General features: G+C 33.9%; 1 protein-coding gene across 1 annotated transcript in view; it reads left to right on the top strand.

Annotated features, from left to right (window-relative positions):
- Window positions 1-23,423, top strand: part of LOC132560866 (bifunctional 3'-5' exonuclease/ATP-dependent helicase WRN-like) — a 31,221-nt gene that overhangs the window by 3,834 nt on the left and 3,964 nt on the right. Inside the window, exons 5-26 of the mRNA XM_060225570.1 lie at window positions 635-722; window positions 1,066-1,141; window positions 2,424-2,491; window positions 5,035-5,143; window positions 5,461-5,535; window positions 6,750-6,832; window positions 7,601-7,707; window positions 8,318-8,424; window positions 9,005-9,162; window positions 9,920-10,011; window positions 11,126-11,198; window positions 13,037-13,145; window positions 13,272-13,376; window positions 14,131-14,211; window positions 14,922-15,045; window positions 15,471-15,577; window positions 16,286-16,317; window positions 16,759-16,951; window positions 17,560-17,719; window positions 18,840-18,952; window positions 21,035-21,188; window positions 21,812-21,895. Of these exons, the coding sequence (XP_060081553.1) occupies window positions 635-722; window positions 1,066-1,141; window positions 2,424-2,491; window positions 5,035-5,143; window positions 5,461-5,535; window positions 6,750-6,832; window positions 7,601-7,707; window positions 8,318-8,424; window positions 9,005-9,162; window positions 9,920-10,011; window positions 11,126-11,198; window positions 13,037-13,145; window positions 13,272-13,376; window positions 14,131-14,211; window positions 14,922-15,045; window positions 15,471-15,577; window positions 16,286-16,317; window positions 16,759-16,951; window positions 17,560-17,719; window positions 18,840-18,952; window positions 21,035-21,188; window positions 21,812-21,895 (2,298 nt within the window). The remainder of the gene's footprint in view (window positions 1-634; window positions 723-1,065; window positions 1,142-2,423; window positions 2,492-5,034; window positions 5,144-5,460; window positions 5,536-6,749; window positions 6,833-7,600; window positions 7,708-8,317; window positions 8,425-9,004; window positions 9,163-9,919; window positions 10,012-11,125; window positions 11,199-13,036; window positions 13,146-13,271; window positions 13,377-14,130; window positions 14,212-14,921; window positions 15,046-15,470; window positions 15,578-16,285; window positions 16,318-16,758; window positions 16,952-17,559; window positions 17,720-18,839; window positions 18,953-21,034; window positions 21,189-21,811; window positions 21,896-23,423) is intronic.

The raw sequence follows: 23,423 nt of genomic DNA, 5'->3' as shown, positions 1-23,423 counted from the left end.
CTCACACCCCATTTTGGGACTGGGACCCGTGGCCCTTAGAATTGGGAAAAATAGCGAAGTTTTCCTTAGAATTGGGAAAACTTGAGGTCTAAATTGGGGAAAAAAGATACTATTTTGCATTGGGAATGGGGCCAAATATCGGCCCCAAATCTGGCAGATCGAGAGCCCTGAATACAGATTGTTGGAAATACTTTACATCATATACCATAACATGTGACACGCATTGTGATTTGTTCAAAATAAATCAGAGAAAGAATGCCTTGTATTCTGTTTAACTCTGAAATCTATCATTTATTATACCCTTACCTAACCTATGATGTATTGGGTAAGGAGGAGTGGGGAAATAGATGTATTACAATTCATACCATGGTATCACACCATGAAGTCCTAGACCTGATTAGATTGTGGTGGTCATTGGTCAAAGTTAAAGTCACACTTGACCACTTTTGAGATAAATTTCTTGTGTACGAGCTCTCTCTTGAAGCCCTTGACAGATTTAGGTAAGCATTGTGTAATTAAAATTATAAATACTTAACACTTCACCACTTTTGAAGTAAATTGCGAAAAATGAAGTCCTTGACAGATTTATGGATGCACTGTTTGATTAAAAAATATATATATATTGATTTAGCAGCAACTGGATGAAGCAGAAAAAAGTCTGGTACTTGAGAGTTCTAGCAGTGACATGAGTGGACATGCTGACCAAGTTGAGGAAAAGGATGGTCTGTAATAGCTAAGATAACATGACAAGATTTTATCATTTCTTCGACAGTAATTTGAATTTCAGCTCCAGCATTTACATTCAATGCTTATGATTTTTCTTACCTGAAATTGATGAAAATGTTTATATGGGTTCAGTTCATCTAGTTAAGAGGGAAGCTTTTCATATCTAGAAAACTATAAGTTTGACATTCCTTATTTTATAAGGAGAGGAGGGTTTAAAAGTTGTCTTCAATTAAAGGGTCAAAGGTCACATTTGACAATGTCTTAATTCATCAAAACAAAACACTCTCATGTTCAGGAGTAGGGATATTCATGATGATAAAAGACCTTTTTTTTATACAGATTTGGAAAATCAACCCAGTGAGAGGAAATATTTGTCAACTTTGAAACAGTACTTTGGTTATTCCAAGTTCAGACCGTAAGTGGTGGTTTAAGTAAGATTACTTATGAAAACACATTGTTATCATCCAATATTTAATGATCAGGTAGATTTATGAAGGTAGACAGAGTATGTCTTTGGAAACTTCTTCATTCACTGTTAAATCTTCTGAATATCATGCATGGACAAATATTTAAACATTAGTTTTGTGCAAAGTAGGTACCTGTTTGTGAGTTGAGTATGTAGTTCTGTGGTCAGTCTATTGCAGTTTGATTAAGTTGTATGAACTTATGGTAAATATGTAAATTGAAAACTTTTTGTCAGTCCTGATTGGATGTTGCATATACTGTTATACATGGATCTAAGTGTAAATCCAACGTCATTACTTTCAGTGGGGGTCAGGTTGGCTCCAGATGTTTCATTCGTTGTGTGCAATCTACCTTTTGTAAACTTTCCATTTAAATGACTTCTTCTCAATAGACAAAATGTCCAGGATTATTATATTTAGCATGTAGAATGATGGGATAAAGAAATACCAGGTTAATTAAAATGAATGACCTGTACACGCTTTTGAGGTCGCAGGGGTCAAATGTTTTGAAATATTTAAACAACTTCACAATAACTACAAGGCCCAGTGGGCTGATATTGGGCCTGTAGCATGATGGGATGAGGGCTACCAAGTTAAAATAAACGACCTTGACCCACTTTCACAGTCACAAGGGAAAATGTGTCAAAATCTTTTAACAAGTTCTTCTCAATAATCAAAAGGCCAAGGGTGCTGATGTTAGGCTGAAATATGCTTTGATGAAGGGCTACCATGTGTGTTCATATTATTGACCTAGGCCAACTTTCAAAGGCACAGGTGTCAAATATGTCAAAACCTTCTGATGACTTCTTCTTAATAATAAAAAGTTCCAGGCTGTTGATATTGGTTCTTTAATATAATTGAATGAAGAGCTACCAAATTTATTCAAATGATTGACCTTGACCTACTTTCAAAGTCTCTTGGGTCAAATGAGTTGAGATCTTAAAATTTCTTTTACAACAAATAATCAGTCCAAAGTCATGGTATCTCTGCAGTGGCATGGATAGGGAATAGGATTTCAAGTATGCAGAAAATGGTTTTTATTAACCAACAATGTCTTTGTTAGCTGTAGAGTAGTTGAGCATTGTAGGTCTATTTGGCTTCTTTTATATATCGGTCTTTATAGTCTGATGACTATAAAGGTTCATTGGCCTCTTGTACTTTATTATGAGATGGCAACCAGTTTTTGCCCAAACTAGGGGCTTCTTCATGATGATCGATACATGTGTTTTGCAGCAAGCAGTGGAAGATTATTGAAGCAGTGCTCAATGACCGCCGTGACACTTGTGTCATCATGGCCACAGGTAACTAATTAAAAATTCTTATTGAAAACCTTGCACTCTCTTAAGTTTGATAATCATCTAATTCCGCAAATATCTTATGAAGATGCTGTGACCTGAATGGCTGATTGCTGTGCACAGAAAATCTTCTGAAGTAATCATAAGAGACCTTTTAAAGACTATAAACATATCTCTTACCAATTTGGAAATTTAGATGTCACAAAATCATGGACGAAGAATAAGAATAATGACAAGAAACAGAACAACAACAAAAGGTCTTTTCACAAGTTGGTAAAAAGCAATAGTAAACCTATGATAGATTATCTCCAAAATGTTTTTAGAATTCTAATGTTCAAAGTGATGTTGGACTATCGCTGGATATGATTTGTTTTACTGATAGTAGCTTTCTTGTAGTTTTCTGTTGATTTATTAGATGTTGTATTGTATTTTATTAATGTGTATAAACCACTTTACTGTTTTGTCATACTAGAGTAGTAATAGACTAAATCAGAGTGGTAATAGAATCATTGATTCGTCCAGCATCACTGAGATTAAGTGACAAATATTCTATCATTACCATTTGGTAAAAGAAGGGAATATAAAGGTATGATAAGCTGATTTTAATATTAGATATCCTTTACAGTGTTGTGCTACTACATTGTTATTATATTGAGCATTTCATGTGTTATGTGTTATATTTACACAGGACACGGTAAAAGTTTAATTAACAGTAAATATGTGTTATATTTACACAGAACATGGTAAAAGTTTAATTAACAATAATTATGTGTTATATTTACACAGGACACGGTAAAAGTTTAATTAACAGTAAATATGTGTGATATTTACACAGGACACGGTAAAAGTTTAATTGACAATAATTATGAGTTATATTTGCACAGGACACGGTAAAAGTTTAATTAACAATAATTATGTGTTATATTTGCACAGGACACGGTAAAAGTTTAATTAACAGTAAATATGTGTTATATTTACACAGAACACGGTAAAAGTTTAATTAACAATAATTATGTGTTATATTTACACAGGACACGGTAAAAGTTTAATTAACAGTAAATATGTGTGATATTTACACAGGACACGGTAAAAGTTTAATTGACAATAATTATGAGTTATATTTGCACAGGACACGGTAAAAGTTTAATTAACAGTAAATATGTGTGATATTTACACAGGACACGGTAAAAGTTTAATTGACAATAATTATGAGTTATATTTGCACAGGACACGGTAAAAGTTTAATTAACAATAAATATGTGTTATATTTACAAAGGACACGGTAAAAGTTTAATTGACAATAATTATGAGTTATATTTGCACAGGACACGGTAAAAGTTTAATTAACAGTAAATATGTGTTATATTTACACAGGACACGGTAAAAGTTTAATTAACAATAAATATGTGTTATATTTACAAAGGACACGGTAAAAGTTTAATTGACAATAATTATGAGTTATATTTGCACAGGACACGGTAAAAGTTTAATTAACAGTAAATATGTGTTATATTTACACAGGACACGGTAAATGTTTAATTAACAGTAAATATGTGTTATATTTACACAGGACACGGTAAAAGTTTAATTAACAGTAAATATGTGTTATATTTACACAGAACACGGTAAAAGTTTAATTAACAATAATTATGTGTTATATTTACACAGGACACGGTAAAAGTTTAATTAACAGTAAATATGTGTGATATTTACACAGGACACGGTAAAAGTTTAATTGACAATAATTATGAGTTATATTTGCACAGGACACGGTAAAAGTTTAATTAACAATAATTATGTGTTATATTTGCACAGGACACGGTAAAAGTTTAATTAACAGTAAATATGTGTTATATTTACACAGAACACGGTAAAAGTTTAATTAACAATAATTATGTGTTATATTTACACAGGACACGGTAAAAGTTTAATTAACAGTAAATATGTGTGATATTTACACAGGACACGGTAAAAGTTTAATTGACAATAATTATGAGTTATATTTGCACAGGACACGGTAAAAGTTTAATTAACAATAATTATGAGTTATATTTACACAGGACACGGTAAAAGTTTAATTAACAGTAAATATGTGTTATATTTACACAGGACACGGTAAAAGTTAATTGACAATAATTATGAGTTATATTTGCACAGGACACGGTAAAAGTTTAATTAACAATAAATATGTGTTATATTTACAAAGGACACGGTAAAAGTTTAATTGACAATAATTATGAGTTATATTTGCACAGGACACGGTAAAAGTTTAATTAACAGTAAATATGTGTTATATTTACACAGGACACGGTAAATGTTTAATTAACAGTAAATATGTGTTATATTTACACAGGACACGGTAAAAGTTTAATTAACAGTAAATATGTGTTATATTTACACAGGACACGGTAAATGTTTAATTAACAGTAAATATGTGTGATATTTACACAGGACACGGTAAATGTTTAATTAACAGTAAATATGTGTGATATTTACACAGGACACGGTAAAAGTTTAATTAACAGTAAATATGTGTGATATTTACACAGGACACGGTAAAAGTTTATGCTACCAGTATCCACCCCTGTTTACTGGTAAAACAGCTGTAGTTATTTCTCCACTCATCTCATTGATGCAAGACCAAGTATTGGGACTGAAGTAAGTTATATATATAATTGTCAAACTTAATTTATTTTACAACAACGAGAGGGGGAAAAGTTTTCCAACCTTTATGAATCACTAGGTAATCATTGAATTCAGCCATTTGAAGTTTACACAAACCACACAACACCCCGCCCCGCCCCCCCTCTTTTTTTTTTCTTTTAGAAAACAATTTAAACTGCTTTATACCAGTCCATTTATCATTGTACAATAAGATTCTCAGAAAAAACCTTTCAGTAATAACGAGGATTAATGTAACCAATAAATGCTGTGAATAACTTTATCACCATATAGATGTTATTTATACATTCTAGAGCGGCCAACATTGAAGCGTGTTTCCTTGGATCAGCCCAACAGAACATGACACAGATCAAGCATGAAATGATGAGGTATTTTACAAAATCCCCTATTCATACTAAATACCATATTTTCATTACCCAATACCTATCAACAGTAATATTTTGCCATGTCTAATGTTTAGGTCACCTGAGACAAAGTCTGGTGGTGATCTATTGTGAATGCCTTTTGTCCGGTGTCATGCATCCACTAACTTTAAACATTTTCAATCTTTTCAAAAACCCATGAACTGATTTCAATGTAATTTCTCAGCTGTTGCTTTGTCAGCTCATATATTGATTTGAATTATGAAACCTGGTGTATACATTCATGGCATGCAACTGCTCAGTTATGCAGTTATTTCCCTTTGTTGAAATTTTGTGACTGGAGCATAACTTTGCTTGCATTTAAACTAGGATGTTGAAACTTGGTGTATAAATTGATTATATTAAGACACTGTGCGTTGTACTGATGTCAGGCCCTGCAACCCCTGCATAGCTTTGAATTGCGTGCATTTAAGCTAGAATACTGAATCTTGGTGTATACATCGGTCATATAGAGATGATGTGCAGTGTGCCATTGTCAGGGCCAGCAACCCGACAATTACAGAGTTATTGCCCTTTGTTGATATTTTTGTGTCCAAAGCATAAATTTGCTTTCATTTAAATAAGGATAATGAAACTAGGTATATACATTGGTCATTCTGAGAGCATGTGTAGTGTATCAAAATTAGGGCCCCAAACCCCTTAATAGCAAAAAATGGCCCTTTGCTAAAATGTTTTGCACTGTGCATAGATTTGCTTTTATTTAACCAAGGATGATGAAATATTTTGTAAAAATTGGTCATACTAAGAGGATGTGCAGTGTACCTAATTCAGGACCCCTTACTAACTGAATTATTGCTCTTTATTGAAATTTTATGTCCAATATAGTCGTTTTCATTGAGTATTCATCAGTTTCAGTGATACTCTTGTTAAGATATGCAATATCGATAACATTTGGGTCAAAATAAAGAAGATAACTAACTAGTGAAAAGTTTGTCTGATATCTCATAATAACATTGGTTGTCATATTGCATTGGGATTAAGTTCATTGAACGCAGTATGTTACATGTAAAACTTTATTGTATGGAACATGCAAGTCTGTAAGCTCAGGAAAATAGGCCCATATAAAAAGTCATTTTAAATAGTCTAAAAGTTTGTCAGATATTTTGTAAAGCCAAACATACCAATAACTTTTTAATCTGATGTTTGTCTTTACTGTATAGGGGAAAGTATCGTCTGGTGTACATCACCCCAGAATTTGCTAGTGCTGCAACAGATATCTTGCACAATCTTGACAAGAGTGTTGGTAAGTTTTATATAGTTTGTAATTCATCTACACTTGGTTACCCGTCCGTAAGTATTTAATAATGGGGAATTTAATCATCAGACATCTCTTTCATTTACCATTGACTAAAGATATACTTGTCAAAAATGAGTAGGTGGTAATGTTGAGTTTTAGTGTCAACGCTTATGCCATGTGGCGAATACTGAAACATTCTGGATGCACTGTTAAATTATATCATAATTACTGTACTGAAACAAAGGGAAGTAACTCTGGTCATGCAAATGAAATGTAATGAAATAATACATTCATGTAGGCAAGTGTTTGATAATCCTTGATTTCAGCTTATAAAGTTTGGATTAATAGGTGTGTAATCAGTTTTCATGTGTACGGCAAATATCCTTTTTGTAAGATGTCTTTTATGAATTCATTGCGGCTAGACTTTCAGCTGACTCTTGACATTTGACATTTTCAGATGTCAAGTCACAAAGCTAAAGAGGCAAAAAATATGTGAAATATACATATCCTTGAAACCCAAGAGACAAAACTCTTTTTAAGGAGTCAAAAACTACTTTGAAGAGTCTACTGAATGCCCGGCTTAAGTGTTTGGATATTTTGGATAATGGGCTCATTTTAATTCTGAATTTGTTTGAAGTTATTTTCTAATGGCACTCTTGAGTACAATCTGCTCCCCACTGATATTTTATCAATGTTTCTAGAGTAAAGGTATCTTCCTATAATATAATCAGCCTTTGTTATCAGACGATAACTACATTTAACATCTTCCTGCAGGTATTGATCTGATTGCCATTGATGAAGCCCATTGTGTTAGTCAATGGGGGCACGACTTTCGCTCAGCTTATCGGTCGTTAGGTAAATTACGGAGCGCCTTCCCAAACGTAAGTTGGTTTTGTTTGGTTTCACTAAGCGAGACTTTCTGTTTGCTTACCAATGCCAAGTGATTACATTACTTCTTCCTAGAAGTAAATTGGATTTTGTTTTAATGGGTTTTTATAGTCAAGGTCATTAACAGTCAAGGTCATTAACAGCCAAGGTCAGTAACAATCAAGATCATTGACAACCAGGGTCAATTGGAAAATCACACTATTTATGTTTTATTTATTGGAGTCTACTATGACCTGCATGAAGGCTGCATAACTAAGTTACCTTTCAAAAATAGGACACAATAGAACACTGTATTAGAAAATTCATGCATTGGATAGGAAGTCTGAAATGAGTGTTAAAGGACATTTCTAAATTTTGTAAGTTTATCAAGCAATGTCAAAACAATGAGGGCTACTTTAGTGAAACATCCCTCCTACTCCAGTACTCAAGGTTTTGTTCAGGGATACCGCCAACAGAATTTAGTTGATGATTAGCTCGGAGGTAATGGGCAGGAAGCTAAATCAAACTGTCAAGTAGGTTTATAAGGGAGTTATGTGGTCAAGTTGAGGATTAAGTGGAAGTGATTAAAAGTTGTCATTTGATATTTAACCCATCTTTTATCAGGTACCTATCATGGCATTGACAGCAACAGCCACACCTGAGGTGAAACGGGATATCTGTAAAAGTCTCCACCTGAAAAACCCACTGATAGTCTGTACAGGATTTGACAGGCAAGTATATTTTCCTAAACCCACTTGTAGTCTATACAGGCTTCGACAAGCTTATACAAACTTCAAAACCCACTCATAGTCTGTACAGGATTTGACAGCAAGTATATTTTTCTAAACCTGTATGTAGTCTATATAGGATTTAACAAGCAAGTACATTTTCCTAAACCTATATAGAGTCTGTATAGGATTTAACAGGCAGGTACATCTTCCTAAACCTATATAGAGTCTGTATAGGATTTAACAGGCAAGTACATTTTCCTAAACCTGTATAGAGTCTATATAGGATTTAACAGGCAAGTACATTTTCCTAAACCAACTTGTTGTCTATACAGGCTTCGACAAGTAAATACATTCTCCAAAACCCACTCATAGTCTGTACAGGATTTGACAGCAAGTATATTTTTCTAAACATGTATGTAGTCTGTATAGGATTTAACAGGCAAGAACATCTTCCTAAACCTGTATAGAGTCTGTATAGGATTTTACAGGCTAGTACATCTTCCTAAACCTGTATAGGATGCCCTCATAATGTATACAAATATTGATAAATAATCTTTAAAGGAAAAATTGTCTATTTTAGACCAAACTTATACTTGGCTGTGAGTTCAAAGACTTCCCTGATTGAGGATATTCGTTCCCAGATGACGAAGAAGGGTTCTCGTTATGAGTTTGATGGACCTACCATCATTTACTGTCCTACTAAGAAAACTACCATGGAGGTAGCTGGCTGTTTGTCAGGTTTGTACATGTCGTAGGGTCCTAACACCAACTATTACTGATTTAAGATTATAGGAGGGCCAGTAATGGTCATTCGACAATCGATCGATGGATAGACAGACAGCAGAATTTGCTAATAGTGATATAACAAATCTTATTAAGTCAACATTCCTTGAAAGCATCAAAAACTCCCAAATAGTAGTTTGTGTTCATGAAAAATAGTTATGCAGTCAAGTTACGAAATGGCTACTGTGGTTACCATGTTCAAATTTTTGATCAGGCTATAAAGTATCAACTTATCATCTATTTCTTCACCGTGACACATCATTTGTACAAACTATGATACCTCTTTCCCAAAGGATGCTTCTGACTTTCAGCATTGTGGGGTTTACAAACCAACATTGCTGAATGATATTTATAATCAATGAAGTAGTAACAAAAATATGGACATGTAAATTGTTAAATTTATGAGGCAATCTAGAAATTTATCTGGACACACAATATTGCAAAAGTTACATCCCATACATTGATCATATACATGTAGATTTTGATTTGAAAAATATTTCTTACACTTTTTGCAAGTTGAAAATGCCATTTTGAATAATCAAGGTTGATAAGCTCATCACAACAGGTCTTAATGGTTCGATTGATGAACTGTATAACCATTAAAATACATTTTTTGTAAAATAAAAATGTTAAGAGTCTGACAAAAATAAAGATTGTACTATAATTTGAATGTCTTTCCTTTTAATGATACACATTTGGTTTGTTTTTACAGCCATGCAAGTCTCATGTCTACCATATCACGCCGGTCTCACAGCAAAATCTAGGGATGATGCCCACCATAAGTTCGTCAATGATCAAATACAGGTATTCTACCAATTGAAATTCTCAAGAGTGGAAAATGTTCAAGGTTAGACAGGGCTAAAATTCTTCAGGAACCGGAAGTAACTAGGATTGAAGACAATACGATGGATTAGTTTATACTATGTTTCTTTCCAAACATCAGCCTTGTAAAATATCTGGAATTAAATACAGTTTGACTGTCAATTTAGGAGTCAAAACGTAGTAATATATAGTAAAAATATTTTACAGAATGTCTTTGTACATGACATCAAGATATTTGAGGGGATGACAAGATAAACAGTCTGTGACAGTTTCAGTCAATTATTTGATTGAGGAATTTTAGACACTGTATCTCTACATACCTTAGTATATAAAAGTATCAGTATTTCACGAGAATTGTGGCATGAGAAATAAAACTACATGTTGTACCCAGGTGTATAGAAAGTTCCCATTCAAAATACACAAAGATTTTCCAATTTATACCGTATTTTCTGGATTATAAGCCACACTTTTTTTACTCATGAGTCTGGCATGTGGCTTACTGGTATACACTGCGGTTTATATGTGGATGAAAAAAAATCAGCAGGATTTTAAAAAACAAATGTGTACCAGTACACCAGTTTTACAAGTACCTGCCCATCATGTGTTTGTGACTTCAACAGATCACCTTGGACTGTCATTTGCAATCATATGCAGGATGATTCAAAGTTTGAAATAGAAATAACTTTCTCTTGGATTTAATTAATCATACCTTTTAATATGAATCACAATATCTTCTGGACTTTCCCGCTTCCTTTAAGTCAAAGGTGAAGTTGACAGTAGCCTTTTACATCCTGGAATCTATAGGTCATCGGGTTGTAGGTCAAATTCTAGAATGACCACCATGCTTGTTTACAATATCTGTGTATAATTGCCCTCCATTGTCTGTTATATCAACAGACTTTGGTCAGCATAATGGTTACCCCTCCATTAGAAAGGTATGGCTTATATTCCAGTGTTGCTAATATGTGAATCAAATCGAAAAAATCATTTCTGCAGCTTATGCATAGCTACGGCTTATAAACCTGAGAATATGGTACTGATATGTTACTAATATATTGCTATGGAACTTTCTGGCACATTCAGTTTTTGCTTCTAGGTTGTAGTTGCCACAGTAGCATTTGGTATGGGAATCGACAAGCCAGATGTCCGAAGGGTCATTCATTATGGAGGTAAGTTGATACTGTAAATGAAACTGAATCACACAAGATTATACTTGATCATACTATAAATCTAGACATTGTATGGAAATTTATCATTCTTTTATTTCCTAACTTGTATTTTTATCAAGTTGTGTTATCTTCTATATTAGTATGTCATGTATTAACTTTATCTAAATATTTTCCTGTGAAATATGTTTGAGAAGGATATTAAATTAAGCTCCATCCATACATCCGTTTGTCCTGGGGCTTTGCCAGGCCACAATTTGAAACCATTCAGTAGATTACGTTGAATCTTTGTATGCACATCAACCTAATACCGGAGTTGTGCCTTTTGGTTTTGGGAAGGTTTCGTTATTTGATATTTTCTCCTGTTACCATGGAAACAGTATCAGAAATGCAAATTTACAATTTGCGTGCTTTTTCTGGACCTTAACTTGAAACTGTTCAGCCAATCTCTAAACACATTTAACATCAACAATGAACGACACAGAGAATCTAAATGTTAACTTACTTTAAGGAAGATACATAATTCTCTTTGGATGTTCACACTAACAGACAGGTAGCTCCTGGAAGTCATGGTTGTCTAAGAAACTCTAGATTCTTTTGTTGGTAGTGACACAGTACTTTGTATCAAAGTCACAGAGATATTTCTAAAACCAGAAAGATATTAAGGTACTAATCTGTATTGTAGTAGAAGTCTGATTGTCAGTAGTATTCTTGGAATACATATATTGATTAAAATTGAAGTACAAGAATGATTCATTGTGTCATTCAGATGTTACATATTGACATATAAAAATATATATATATATATTATAATAAGGGGCAACTTATGGTACAGTGTGTAATGTAGTGTAAAGCTAAATTAAGAGGTTGTATTGTCAGATTGGTAGAATTCAGTAATGGAGTAATCCACAGCCTTTGGGTGTTAACAGATCGCTGTTGAGTCGAAATTCTAGGACCTGTTCCCATTATCGTGATTTTTGTGTTAGTCCTCAGCTGACAGAGATGCAGGTTGTTGAAAAATATGGGGAAGTTTTACGGTCATCATGGTGATCTCAACAAGAAATATTCTATTTCTTTGTGAGTCAACATTACCTGCTTTGCTTGACCAAGTTGCTTGACGACCAGGTGTAGTCGATGAAGTAGAAGATGCTTACTGTTCGTGAACGCCTGGTCTTATTCTCCTTGGATTCTTTCAGGAGTTTCCGTTCAAATCTTTCTTTTGTTAATCTTTTGCCCTGGTTTTTGTGTCCCCTGCAGAGCTGGCGGACACTAAGGGATCACTTCATCATGGGCGTCGTCGTCTTCCATACGAAAGCTTTCCAGACTTTTTTTGGTAATGGTTTGAGTTATCAGAAATTTTTGCATATGGCTTTTTGTTGCAAGGGTACAGATTAAGGCCGTTTTTGGCAGAGTTATGCCCGTTTCAACTAAGAAAATTTCATAGGAATATTGTTTTCCGTACGTCTTTGGCTTGTGCTTTGAGTTATCGAAATGAAATTTGGTATATAGTTTCTTGTTGCAAGGGTTCAGATTAAGTTTGATTTCCTACTGTCTGTGACCCTTCTTGACAGAGTTATGCCCCTTCAAACTTAGAAAATTCTCAGGGAATATTGTTTTCTTGACTTTCTTTGGTTATGCTTAAAGTTATAGAAATGCAATTTGGTATTACAACTTTATGGTTGATCGTTGCACATCCAGTTCAATTTCTGGGTGACCGTGACACTTTATGCAGGCGACACATACAGTTCTGAGGAACTCTGGTATTGAATTTGAGTTTGGATTGCGATTATTATGACATGTTGGTATTTTCTTGGTTTTTTATTTTTCCTGCATTTTCTTAGCTCCCAAGGATATAGAGTCCTATTATCAAGAAGTGGGTCGGGCAGGCAGGGATGGAATTCCAAGCAGGTGTCATGTCTTCTTTTCAAACGGTGACTTTAACACTGCCAGGTATGTATCATTTGTCAACAATCTGTAATTACATAATTAGAAGTTTGAGGGATTGACTGACAGATTGCTTGGTTTTATGATGCATTCAGAATGATTTGTGTACTAAGTTGGTCTCACATTTTTCAGGCATTTCATTAATGAAATTAGAAATACTGGATTTAAAGAACACAAAATGAAGATGCTTAAAAAAATGCAGCAATACCTGGCCATTGTTGGAAAGTGTCGTCGAAGGTATGTCTTAGATGTGTGGTAGAACCTCCCCAGTCAACAGTGGGTATTGACTGTTGTAAGTAAATTTAGAGACTGGTATGATATACATACATATATATATATATATATATATATGTACTCAGAATGTACAAAATCAACATACCAGTTAAAGTATACAGTGAGGTGTCTTTAACATACCTTAAAACTGACTATCGGGCTTTGTTTTACCAGGACAGGATGGGGGGAGGGATGTTAGAAGCTTGTCTGTTGTCTGAAGCTTACTTGAGTGAAGGGGAATAAAATTGGTAAAAATGGTGGATCTCAGCCAGGGACAGAACCAAATAGTGGAAATATTCTGAAGTCCGTCTTTAGTGGGAATGCCTTGCTTCTGTCCTAATTTGGTCTGAAGCATACCTACTTGAAAGTAACCTAACGTGGTATCAACTAGGAGTTTGGCATCAGTTCTAAAGTTCTAAAAAAAATCCTTCTTCCGCACAAATATATTGTCCAAGTTTGGTTTGAAACAATTTTGATGAATGGTGAGTCTGACTTCTGTTTGACCACAAGAACATTACCCAGTAGCAAAATTATTTCAAAAATTATTTATCATATTTGAAATTCTTTATTAAATTACTGAATTAGTCAGGCAAGCAACACAGGTCCCTTGGGCCTTTGGTTTTCAAAATCTGCTGGTTGACTGGAATTGTAATTTTCAAATTTCATGAAAAACTGAGGATTTTTTGTTTAATATTTTTATTTCATTTGAACTTTTCAGGTTGTTATTGGGTCATTTTGAAAACCGAGACTTGACTGACATTGGTGGAACTGCAAATTGCTGCGACAATTGTCGTAAAAAGTATGTACTGGTAGATACAATAAGATTTCTGATCAAAGCAGACTCGTTATGTCATAGTACAGCCTGATACTCTGACTTTAATGTCATATACCTTCTTAATCGCATGGAGTGTGCCACAGCGAAATTAAGGACTCAGTATTCTTCAACTTAATTGGAAATTATCAGAAATATGGAAATAACAAAATTCATTGAATTATGGAATTCAACATTTCTTTTGTTTCTCTTTTGATGTTCGTTAGTTGCCTTATAAATTTCAAAATTGAAGCCTTTAGCATCACTAGCTAGTTGTAGAAGGCTGAAACAGTCGTATGATGCAGTTTAATTCGTTATTTGGCTCTACTGTGTCTCACTCTTTAATTTGTATTAAAAGATGATATTCATTTGTCTGTCTTGTGTTTTCTTTAAGGAAATCAATTTGATCCTGGTTGCAAAATTTGATCAGTTGCCACAGTCAACAAACAAAGATCAGAATAGTTTGTTCTTTCTGTCCAAGTGTTAGTTACAGTATGGGTAGCTTTTTCTTCAGCTCACAGATGCACAGGCCTCTTTGTATAATGTATACACAAGATATTGTATGTCACAAAGCTGTTGTGTTAAATATACTCTTATATCTAATGAGTAAGCAAAAATATTCATTTAAGAAAAGTTCACATTTTAAAAATACTATGCATACTTTTCCATGTTTTTTAAAGACTTGGTTCTGATTTCAGGATTGAGATGAGCCAAAAGCAGAATTACTATGACTCCAAGAACTGGTCGATGGCTGACAGTCTGGTGTCGGACGAGGAACGAGAATATGGGAAGGAGGCCAGGAATTTATTCTCAGCCATTGACGTTAGTACATGTCAGAGATTTGTATGCTTTTATTGGTTGTTGTAGTCACTGAAACCATATAAATCCTGGTTAGGTAAAGAATTTTTACAGTTATCAAAGGACATTTCTTTAACATGAAACCTTATTTTTTTTTATGAAATTCATGATTTGTTCTTATTTCAGATCTCCAGGGGAAAAGTACAGTATATGTTAGCATACAATAATTTTTTCCAAAGGAAAAATTTTTAGGGTCCTCCCATTCAGTTTTTCTTTTCAAAAGTTGTAGAAATTCCATGATGTCAATCTGGTTTTACTTAAATTTGAGAAATGCTTGATTAAAAAATATTCAATGTCTTTGTAAAATCACATTGTAGAATTTAAATATAAATCACAAATCACAAATAGAGCCAGTATTTAAGTAAGCTTTTTAAATGTTTTATGTTTAGATTCTTGGCAACAGATACGGACTGATGGCCCCTATTAAGTTTTTAACAGGATCTGTTGACAAAAAAGTGCAACGTTTTTCCACTCATGAAGACTTTGGATGTGGAAAGTAAGACATTTCTGTGTAATTCTGTCCTAACTAAAGAAAAAAAGTTTCCTGGTAAATTTTAGACATTATACAATGGTTTTGTGCACCAGTTGATGGCCCTAATGACCTTTTACGTGTTTATGGGCCGTTAAGACTGTGATAATGATAATAATAATTGTCTATATCAAAATAATTCATTATTTGTTCTGCCCAATTTTAATAGCACTTGGCGATAAAATGCAAAAAAAAAAAATAATAATAAAAAGTTCTTCAGTTTATTTTTTGGGAAAATGATGAAAAAGAAAAATTATCTTAAATTGTCAATAAAACAAGGCTGAACAATCACTTAATACTCACTCTCTGTATGTTTCTTGACTTTTAAGAAATTTGTTTATGTCCCATGCCATTTAAAGGAGAGGGGAATGTAAGGCTACCAATGTCTATCATGTCATGTTCAGTACCATTCTTAATGTCAAATCTTAAAAACCTCTCTACAGATTCGGTTCATATTTATCCCAAAGTATCACAACACCAAGTTTTACGTCTTATCAGATTCTGGTTTGCTTAGGAAAGAAGACATTTTTGTCTTACAGACATACTTATTTCTGAATGATTACGAGAGGGAAGGCTAGCATAGCAGTAATAACAGGTAGTCATCAATGTATTTATACTAATTGTTTTGGCGATGTGATGGATATTAGAAAATATAACTACACCCTTGATTTTCAGGTATAGGAAGGTCAGATGGTGGAATGCTTTTGGTAAGTGAGTTGAAGTGAAAAGAGAAATGAAATTGCATCAGAGTGATATAGGACCTAGAATATGTATATAGACATACTGACATCTTCTGTTATGATCAATTAGACTTTAAACGCCCTCTAAGAAACCAGGAAATTGAATGATACCCATGTTCTTTTTTGTTATAAATTTCAATTTTTGTGGTTTTTCTTCCTATTTTGTGGACATTGGCATTGATCGCATAAATTTGGCTCTACTCATGCTAATTCTTATTTTCAGGGGCATAAATTTGTGGATTAAGATCTCCCACAAAAATTAATGATTCTACAGTATGTTTTTACTTCATTTTAAACTATGTGTATTCCAATATTTGTTTTTGTAAAAATTTCATGAATGTATTTGACAGTTTGCACTACACATATACCATTAACCCCTTTATCATGATTCTGTGTATAACATGACAGGTAAGGCTTTAATCCTAGAGGGATATCTGATGGAGCGGCCTCTTGATTTTGGATTTGGGTCGGTCGTAGAAATATCTCAGAAAGGCAGAAATTGGCTGACAAAGAATAGGAAAGTTACAGATGTGTCGCTCAAGATGACACCCAGTGCTGCTTTGGCTGCTGAAGAAAGACCTGCTATCAGCCTTTGTATTAAGTGAGTAAATATGATGTTGAAATATTTGTTACATTTTAGCAGATAAGTAGAAACCGCCTTTGTCTGATTAGTTGAGACTTAAAAGAAAGATTGCAATATCTGACACATCATTTTTTTCTTGAAGGATACAGTTATGAAACTGACTACAATATCTAGCAGGCCTAATCATAGTTCACACAATATTTGCAAAAATAGACTATCATATTTAACTGTAATACTTCCCTTCCCACAGGGAAAAAAGGGTTGATCAGAGGTAGAGAGGAGACTTGATATTTATGAGCATTGCATTTGTTCTGAAGAAATTTCTGCAACTTTTTATAAAATGATGTTAAAAAAAAGTTTATATAACTTTGGAATGTGAAGAAGTATGAGAGGATATGATTGGCTCTGACCTATATCTGCACATCTGTAAAATCTTTTAGACTCTGACCTAAATCTGCACATCTGTGAACTCTCTGAGGCTCTAACCTAAATCTGCACATTTGTAAACTATAAAAATAAATATTACATTTATACATCTAAGTTACATGATCTCCCATGATAAAAATTTTGCCGCTGTGACTTGTCAGATCATATGTTGATCTCAGCTCAACTTTCAATTTGTTTAGACCATCAATCCCAGTGGTGACAGCCTCAACTAGTTCAACTTCAAGTTCAAGGAAGGTCAGTCTTGACAAGTTTCAACATACACCCAAATCTTCACCTCAAATCAGACCAGTGGTGGATGAGGCAACACTTAAACTAAAAGCACAGATGGCAGCTTTACAGGTCAGTAGTGATGTTTGTGTATGAAGCCATTCACAAATTATGTTGAGGAAAATAACCTTTTCTTGATTTCTCCTCTCCGAATTATTTATTCAAAATGGGTACTGTTTCCAATTATCTTTCAAGATTTCAGCAATACGGCAAGTCCACAATGATTTAGTTTTTTCTTTAATTCTGTACCACCATTGTAAAATACCTGTAGGGAGTCACATATCGGGGTGCTAATTTGGTCATGAAAAAAAAGCCTGCTGTAGAACATTTCAGGGGCACTGATCAGAGTAATGATCTGTTTATAGATTGGAACACAGACACCGTAAACGTGAATGTGGTACAATAATCCTGACACATAAACCAGTGTAATTAACTCATTAGGTGTCTCAAAGTGATCCAATCATTGAACTCCAATATGCTAGCAATTGCTGCCAGGATTTCATGTATCAAACACTTACTGTAACTTTCAGGCACTTAATTATCGTAAGAGTTTCATACTGAACACAAAAACACTGAAAAAACAAAAAAAAAACAACCTGGTTTGTAAACATGTACTTTACACTGGCCTAAGAAGTGAAAAATAAAGGGAAATAACTTTGACCTGAAATTAACGATAGATTTATTAACACACTACAGCTGTGCTTTACGCATACATTAAGAATAAACCATAAGGTAAAAACTCATGTGTCATAAAAGAACATATGTTGACTATTAAATAAATATGCACAATCAATGTCTTATTTCACGGCTTTTTTGTACGATTTTGCTTTAATCACAAATTTTGTTAAAGAAAATAGTTTTATTGTGTTTCACTTATATATCTTACAATATTAGTCTCGTTTACATTTGTTAGCGGACTGAACTATGGAAAATCATTAGATTTAAAGTCAGGATTGAAGGTCTTTCACTGCTCATGCAATATTCACACTGCGACAATGCCAGGATACCAACACAGATACATTGCATTTTTAGGTTTTTCTACTGAAGCAAGAAGGCCGTGCATTAAAAATTTTCACTGGGCAATTAAACAAGCAAACAAACCACAGTACTTAGATATGACTAGACTTTTTTGGGGCTGACAGCTGGATATTTAAGTAACATCAATCAAGTAGTTTATTTGTTTGTTTGACAGAATGAACTGTACAAGGAGCTGTTAAAGAGGAGGAATGAAATGGCAGGCGAGACTGGATATGCTCCGTATTCTATTGCCAGCAATAAAGTTCTGCTTGACATGGCCAATATAAGGTCAGTCTTGATCTTCAAGTGGTCACTTTGAGATTGTCGTTGAATGATAAATGTAATAGCCTGGCTAAAATCTCAGGTATTCCTGATCATTCAGAATAAACATAGAAGTGTCACTTGGCCACTTGGTGTCAGATTTAAGAGGAGTTATTTCCCTTGTATTCCCAAGGTCTGCTATCAATCTTGCATTGAAAGTTATGATAGATATAGAATTACGTTCCTGAACTTTAAACTGTATCGCTTTGGAGCTTGTAACCAACTACTTCAACACTTTTGTGTCTTCGTCATTCTGACATACATTAATTAGTGGCCGGGAAATCATCATTCTGACATACATTAATTAGTGGCCGGGAAATCATCATTCTGACCTACATTAATTAGTGGCCGGGAAATCATCATTCTGACCTACATTAATTAGTGGCCAGGAAATCATTATTCTGACATACATTAATTAGTGGCCGGGAAATCATCATTCTGACCTACATTAATTAGTGGCCGGGAAATCATCATTCTGACCTACATTAATTAGTGGCCGGGAAATCATCATTCTGACCTACATTAATTAGTGGCCGGGAAATCATCATTCTGACCTACATTAATTAGTGGCCGGGAAATCATCGTTCTGACATACATTAATTAGTGGCCGGGAAATCATCGTTCTGACCTACATTAATTAGTGGCCGGGAAATCATCATTCTGACATACATTAATGAGTGGCCGGGAAATCATCATTCTGACATACATTAATGAGTGGCCGGGAAATCATCATTCTGACCTACATTAATTAGTGGCCGGGAAATCATCATTCTGACCTACATTAATGAGTGGCCAGGAAATCATCATTCTGACCTACATTAATGAGTGGCCAGGAAATCATCATTCTGACCTACATTAATTAGTGGCCGGGAAATCATCATTCTGACCTACATTAATTAGTGGCCGGGAAATCATCATTCTGACCTACATTAATTAGTGGCCGGGAAATCATCATTCTGACCTACATTAATTAGTGGCCAGGAAATCATCATTCTGACCTACATTAATGAGTGGCCAGGAAATCATCATTCTGACCTACATTAATTAGTGGCCGGGAAATCATCATTCTGACCTACATTAATGAGTGGCCAGGAAATCATCATTCTGACCTACATTAATGAGTGGCCGGGAAATCATCATTCTGACATACATTAATTAGTGGCCGGGAAATCATCATTCTGACATACATTAATTAGTGGCCAGGAATTAATCATTCTGAGTTTCATTAATTAGTGGCCGGGAAATCATCATTCTGACATACATTAATTAGTTACCAGGATATTACTTGCTACACTTGATGTTATGCCTTTGTACATTAACAAAAATGCTGAACATGCTTTCATTCAGCTTTAAATTTCTTTGAATTCATCTGATTATTTTCCTATACCCGTCTTGAATGTTTGTCTTTGCTTGTGATAAGGGGAGGTAATTTGTACAGAATATTCAAATGGCATTTCAATATTTTAATGTTTGTCTATGTTTGTGATAAGGGGAGGTAATTTGTACAAAATATTCAAATGGTATTTCATTATTTGTTTGTTTGTCTTTTTGTGATAAGGGGAGGTAGTTTCTACAGAATATTCAAATAACATTTCACTATTTGAATGTTTGTCTGTTTGCAATAAGGGGAGGTAATTTGTACAGAATTTTCACTATTTAAAAGTTTGGGAAATAAGTATTGATTCACAAATGCTCAAACATTCATTTCAACTTTAATGCTATCATGACTTTGAAATTTTACACCTTGTTAGATTTTGATGATCATTAAAGGATAACATTTTACCACTTTTGAGATTGGGTGGTTGGATCATATGCAAAACAATAATAAACAATATGTAACTTTTTTTCTGACAGAAAATAACAATCTCATACAACTAATTTAGGAAAATATACGAGATTGTGCTAAAACAATTAATATAAAAAGGAGACAAAATGAAAAATCAGACTTCAGTCTATCAATTCCCTTCCACCAAAAACATTTTATTTTGTTGTCCTACCTCTTTATTGTTGGCCTGTGATTTGTCAGTGGTGATTTATTGTGTCCTGCAGGCCAAGTACCAAAGATATGATGATGAAACTAGAGGATTTCCCACAGGCCAAAGTTCACAAGTTTGGAGACATGTTCATCACCATCCTCACCTCTTTCTGCATCAAACATTCAGAGTGTAAAATGGACAATTTTCCAGAGATAGATGTTGGAAAGGTTTGTTACGATTCCCATGGGCCTGAGAGAATTTTGCTGAAGTGTGTACAAAAAAATGATGATATTACTAAGATGAAATTGAAAAGAATATTAAAACTTTGAATTAATCTAAACGGCAGAATAATCCTTTCACATATTACTTTGTACCATGCAGTATTAGAGTATTATGGAAGTCAGTCCAGTAAGTTGTCCCAGCAGGAGTACATATTATCTTTGTTTATAAAGAGATAATGGAATAAGAAAGCAGCATTTTATCCCATGCTTAAAATTACCACACCCTTAAGTAAGTACATGTATTGAAATATCAAATTGAATTTGGCATAATTCTGGATTAGAAATTAGCAAAAAAAAAATTTAATTAAAGTTTTTGAATACTGTAAACTTACTTAGTTTTGTGCAACCAAACTTAAGCACATTTATCCCTTTTTATCAAATTTGTGCAATGATGAATTTGTGCTTACCGCTGAAATATATAGGTTTAAAGTAGCTGATAACTATGCATTTTATATGAAAACTCCAGTTTCTGTTTAAAGTTTGTGTTCTCTCATTTTTAGAAACATCATTACTTTTACAATTCTAACCATCAGGTTCGAAGTCAAACCTCCATGGTATTGTTGTTGTAGGTGTCCTCAAGTCTTGACATTTGTAAACTAACAGAAACTCAGCGGACATCCTACATCATGTACAATCAAGAAAAGATGGATGTGGTAAGTATAAAGCTCTTACAACTTTATCAATCACTTTTAAGCCATCCTTCATCAGGTGATGAGCTGTTCTAATCTCCTGTTGTTGTCCATTGCCAGTGGACTACGAAGTGGATCATTCTCAGATTTCATATATAGCCTCCCTTTGGTTCTTAGTTGTGCTCTGTCGAATTTGGAATTGATTAGGAAAACAATAAGACCAATTGGCAGCCATCTTGGATTTTGACTTTAAGTAAGCACAGAGAGTGCTTTATAGTACTGTGTGTGGAAATTCAAAGTGATTAAAAAAACAAATAAATTGTATGTGTTATCTGCTTTAAAGAGCTGATCGCTGGAACTTTTACTGTAGCTGGAACGAAAACTTTTGACCCATTGATTGGATAAAAAAGAATTTTGACCGACAAAATATTTTTTCTAACTTTCATGTGGAAATAAAAACATAATTTTAATTATGAAAATTTAACAAATACATACATTAAATGGTTTGAAATTCATGTTGCCAAATCGTTTTTGAAAAAAAAAAATTTTGAAATAAGAGCACATAATTATGTTTTCTAGTTTACCTAATTTCCAGTTTAAGGCTCAGAAATGTTTGTCACTTTCTGCAAACTAAGAATACATTTCTCCTTACACTAATGATGATTTCTTTGAAGCTGTTTGTATTTGGATGTACTTTGTTAGGTCAGCTGACCCAAAGGATCAATAGCCATCATGTTTCACCTGTCATTGTGGACTATCTGCCTTGCGCTGTGCATGAACTTTCCATTCAATCAACTTCTTCTTAATAACCAAAATGGGCCCAGGATGCTGATATTGGGCTTCTGTGATGACAGTCTTCCAAGTTAATTCAAATGAATGACCTTGACCATTTTTCAAGGTCACAGTGATATAAAATGTTTAAATCTTCTTCTCAATAGCCAAAAGGCCCAGGTCGCTGATGTTGAGCCTGTGGCATGCTGAGATGAAGGGCAACCAAATCAATTCTAATGATTGACCTTGACCTATTTATAAGGTCTTTGGGGTCAAATGTGTGAAGATCTTAAAATTTAGATATAGGTCCAGGGGCATGGTATTTATGTAGTAGTATGTATAAGGAAGAGGATTTCATGTTTATATGAATGGACAATGTCTTCTTAATAAGCTGTAGAGTAGTTTAGCAATTTAAATCTATTTGGTTCTGTCATATATAGGTCTCTGTATTCAGAAGACAGTTAAGGCCCATGTCTTAATAGATCTTCACAATCATATGAAGACTTCCCTTGGTCATTATTTGCACATGATTAGTTTTTGGACTGATCAAAAAACAAATGGTTAACAGTCGGCCATCTTGAATTTTTTTTTGTGTTTCTTGAGAAGTACTGCATGGATCATAAATTTGTTATTGCTGTTTCTTGAGGACAAGACATATATTACCGTGGTAATCTCAAGTCTTGGCTCCACTCCCCCAGCTTGGCCCCTTATTGTGGATGATCAATTTTGTTTTTAGTGAGAAAAAAATAAAAATAAAACAAAATCAAAAACAAAATGGCTG

Source organism: Ylistrum balloti, unplaced genomic scaffold (assembly GCF_031769215.1).
Source record: "Ylistrum balloti isolate Yb309-2 unplaced genomic scaffold, AGI_CSIRO_Ybal_v1 Utg371124, whole genome shotgun sequence".
Lineage (NCBI taxonomy): Eukaryota > Metazoa > Mollusca > Bivalvia > Pectinida > Pectinidae > Ylistrum > Ylistrum balloti.
Note: the sequence above shows the minus strand (reverse complement) of the source record. Positions and strands in the feature narration are given on the sequence as shown.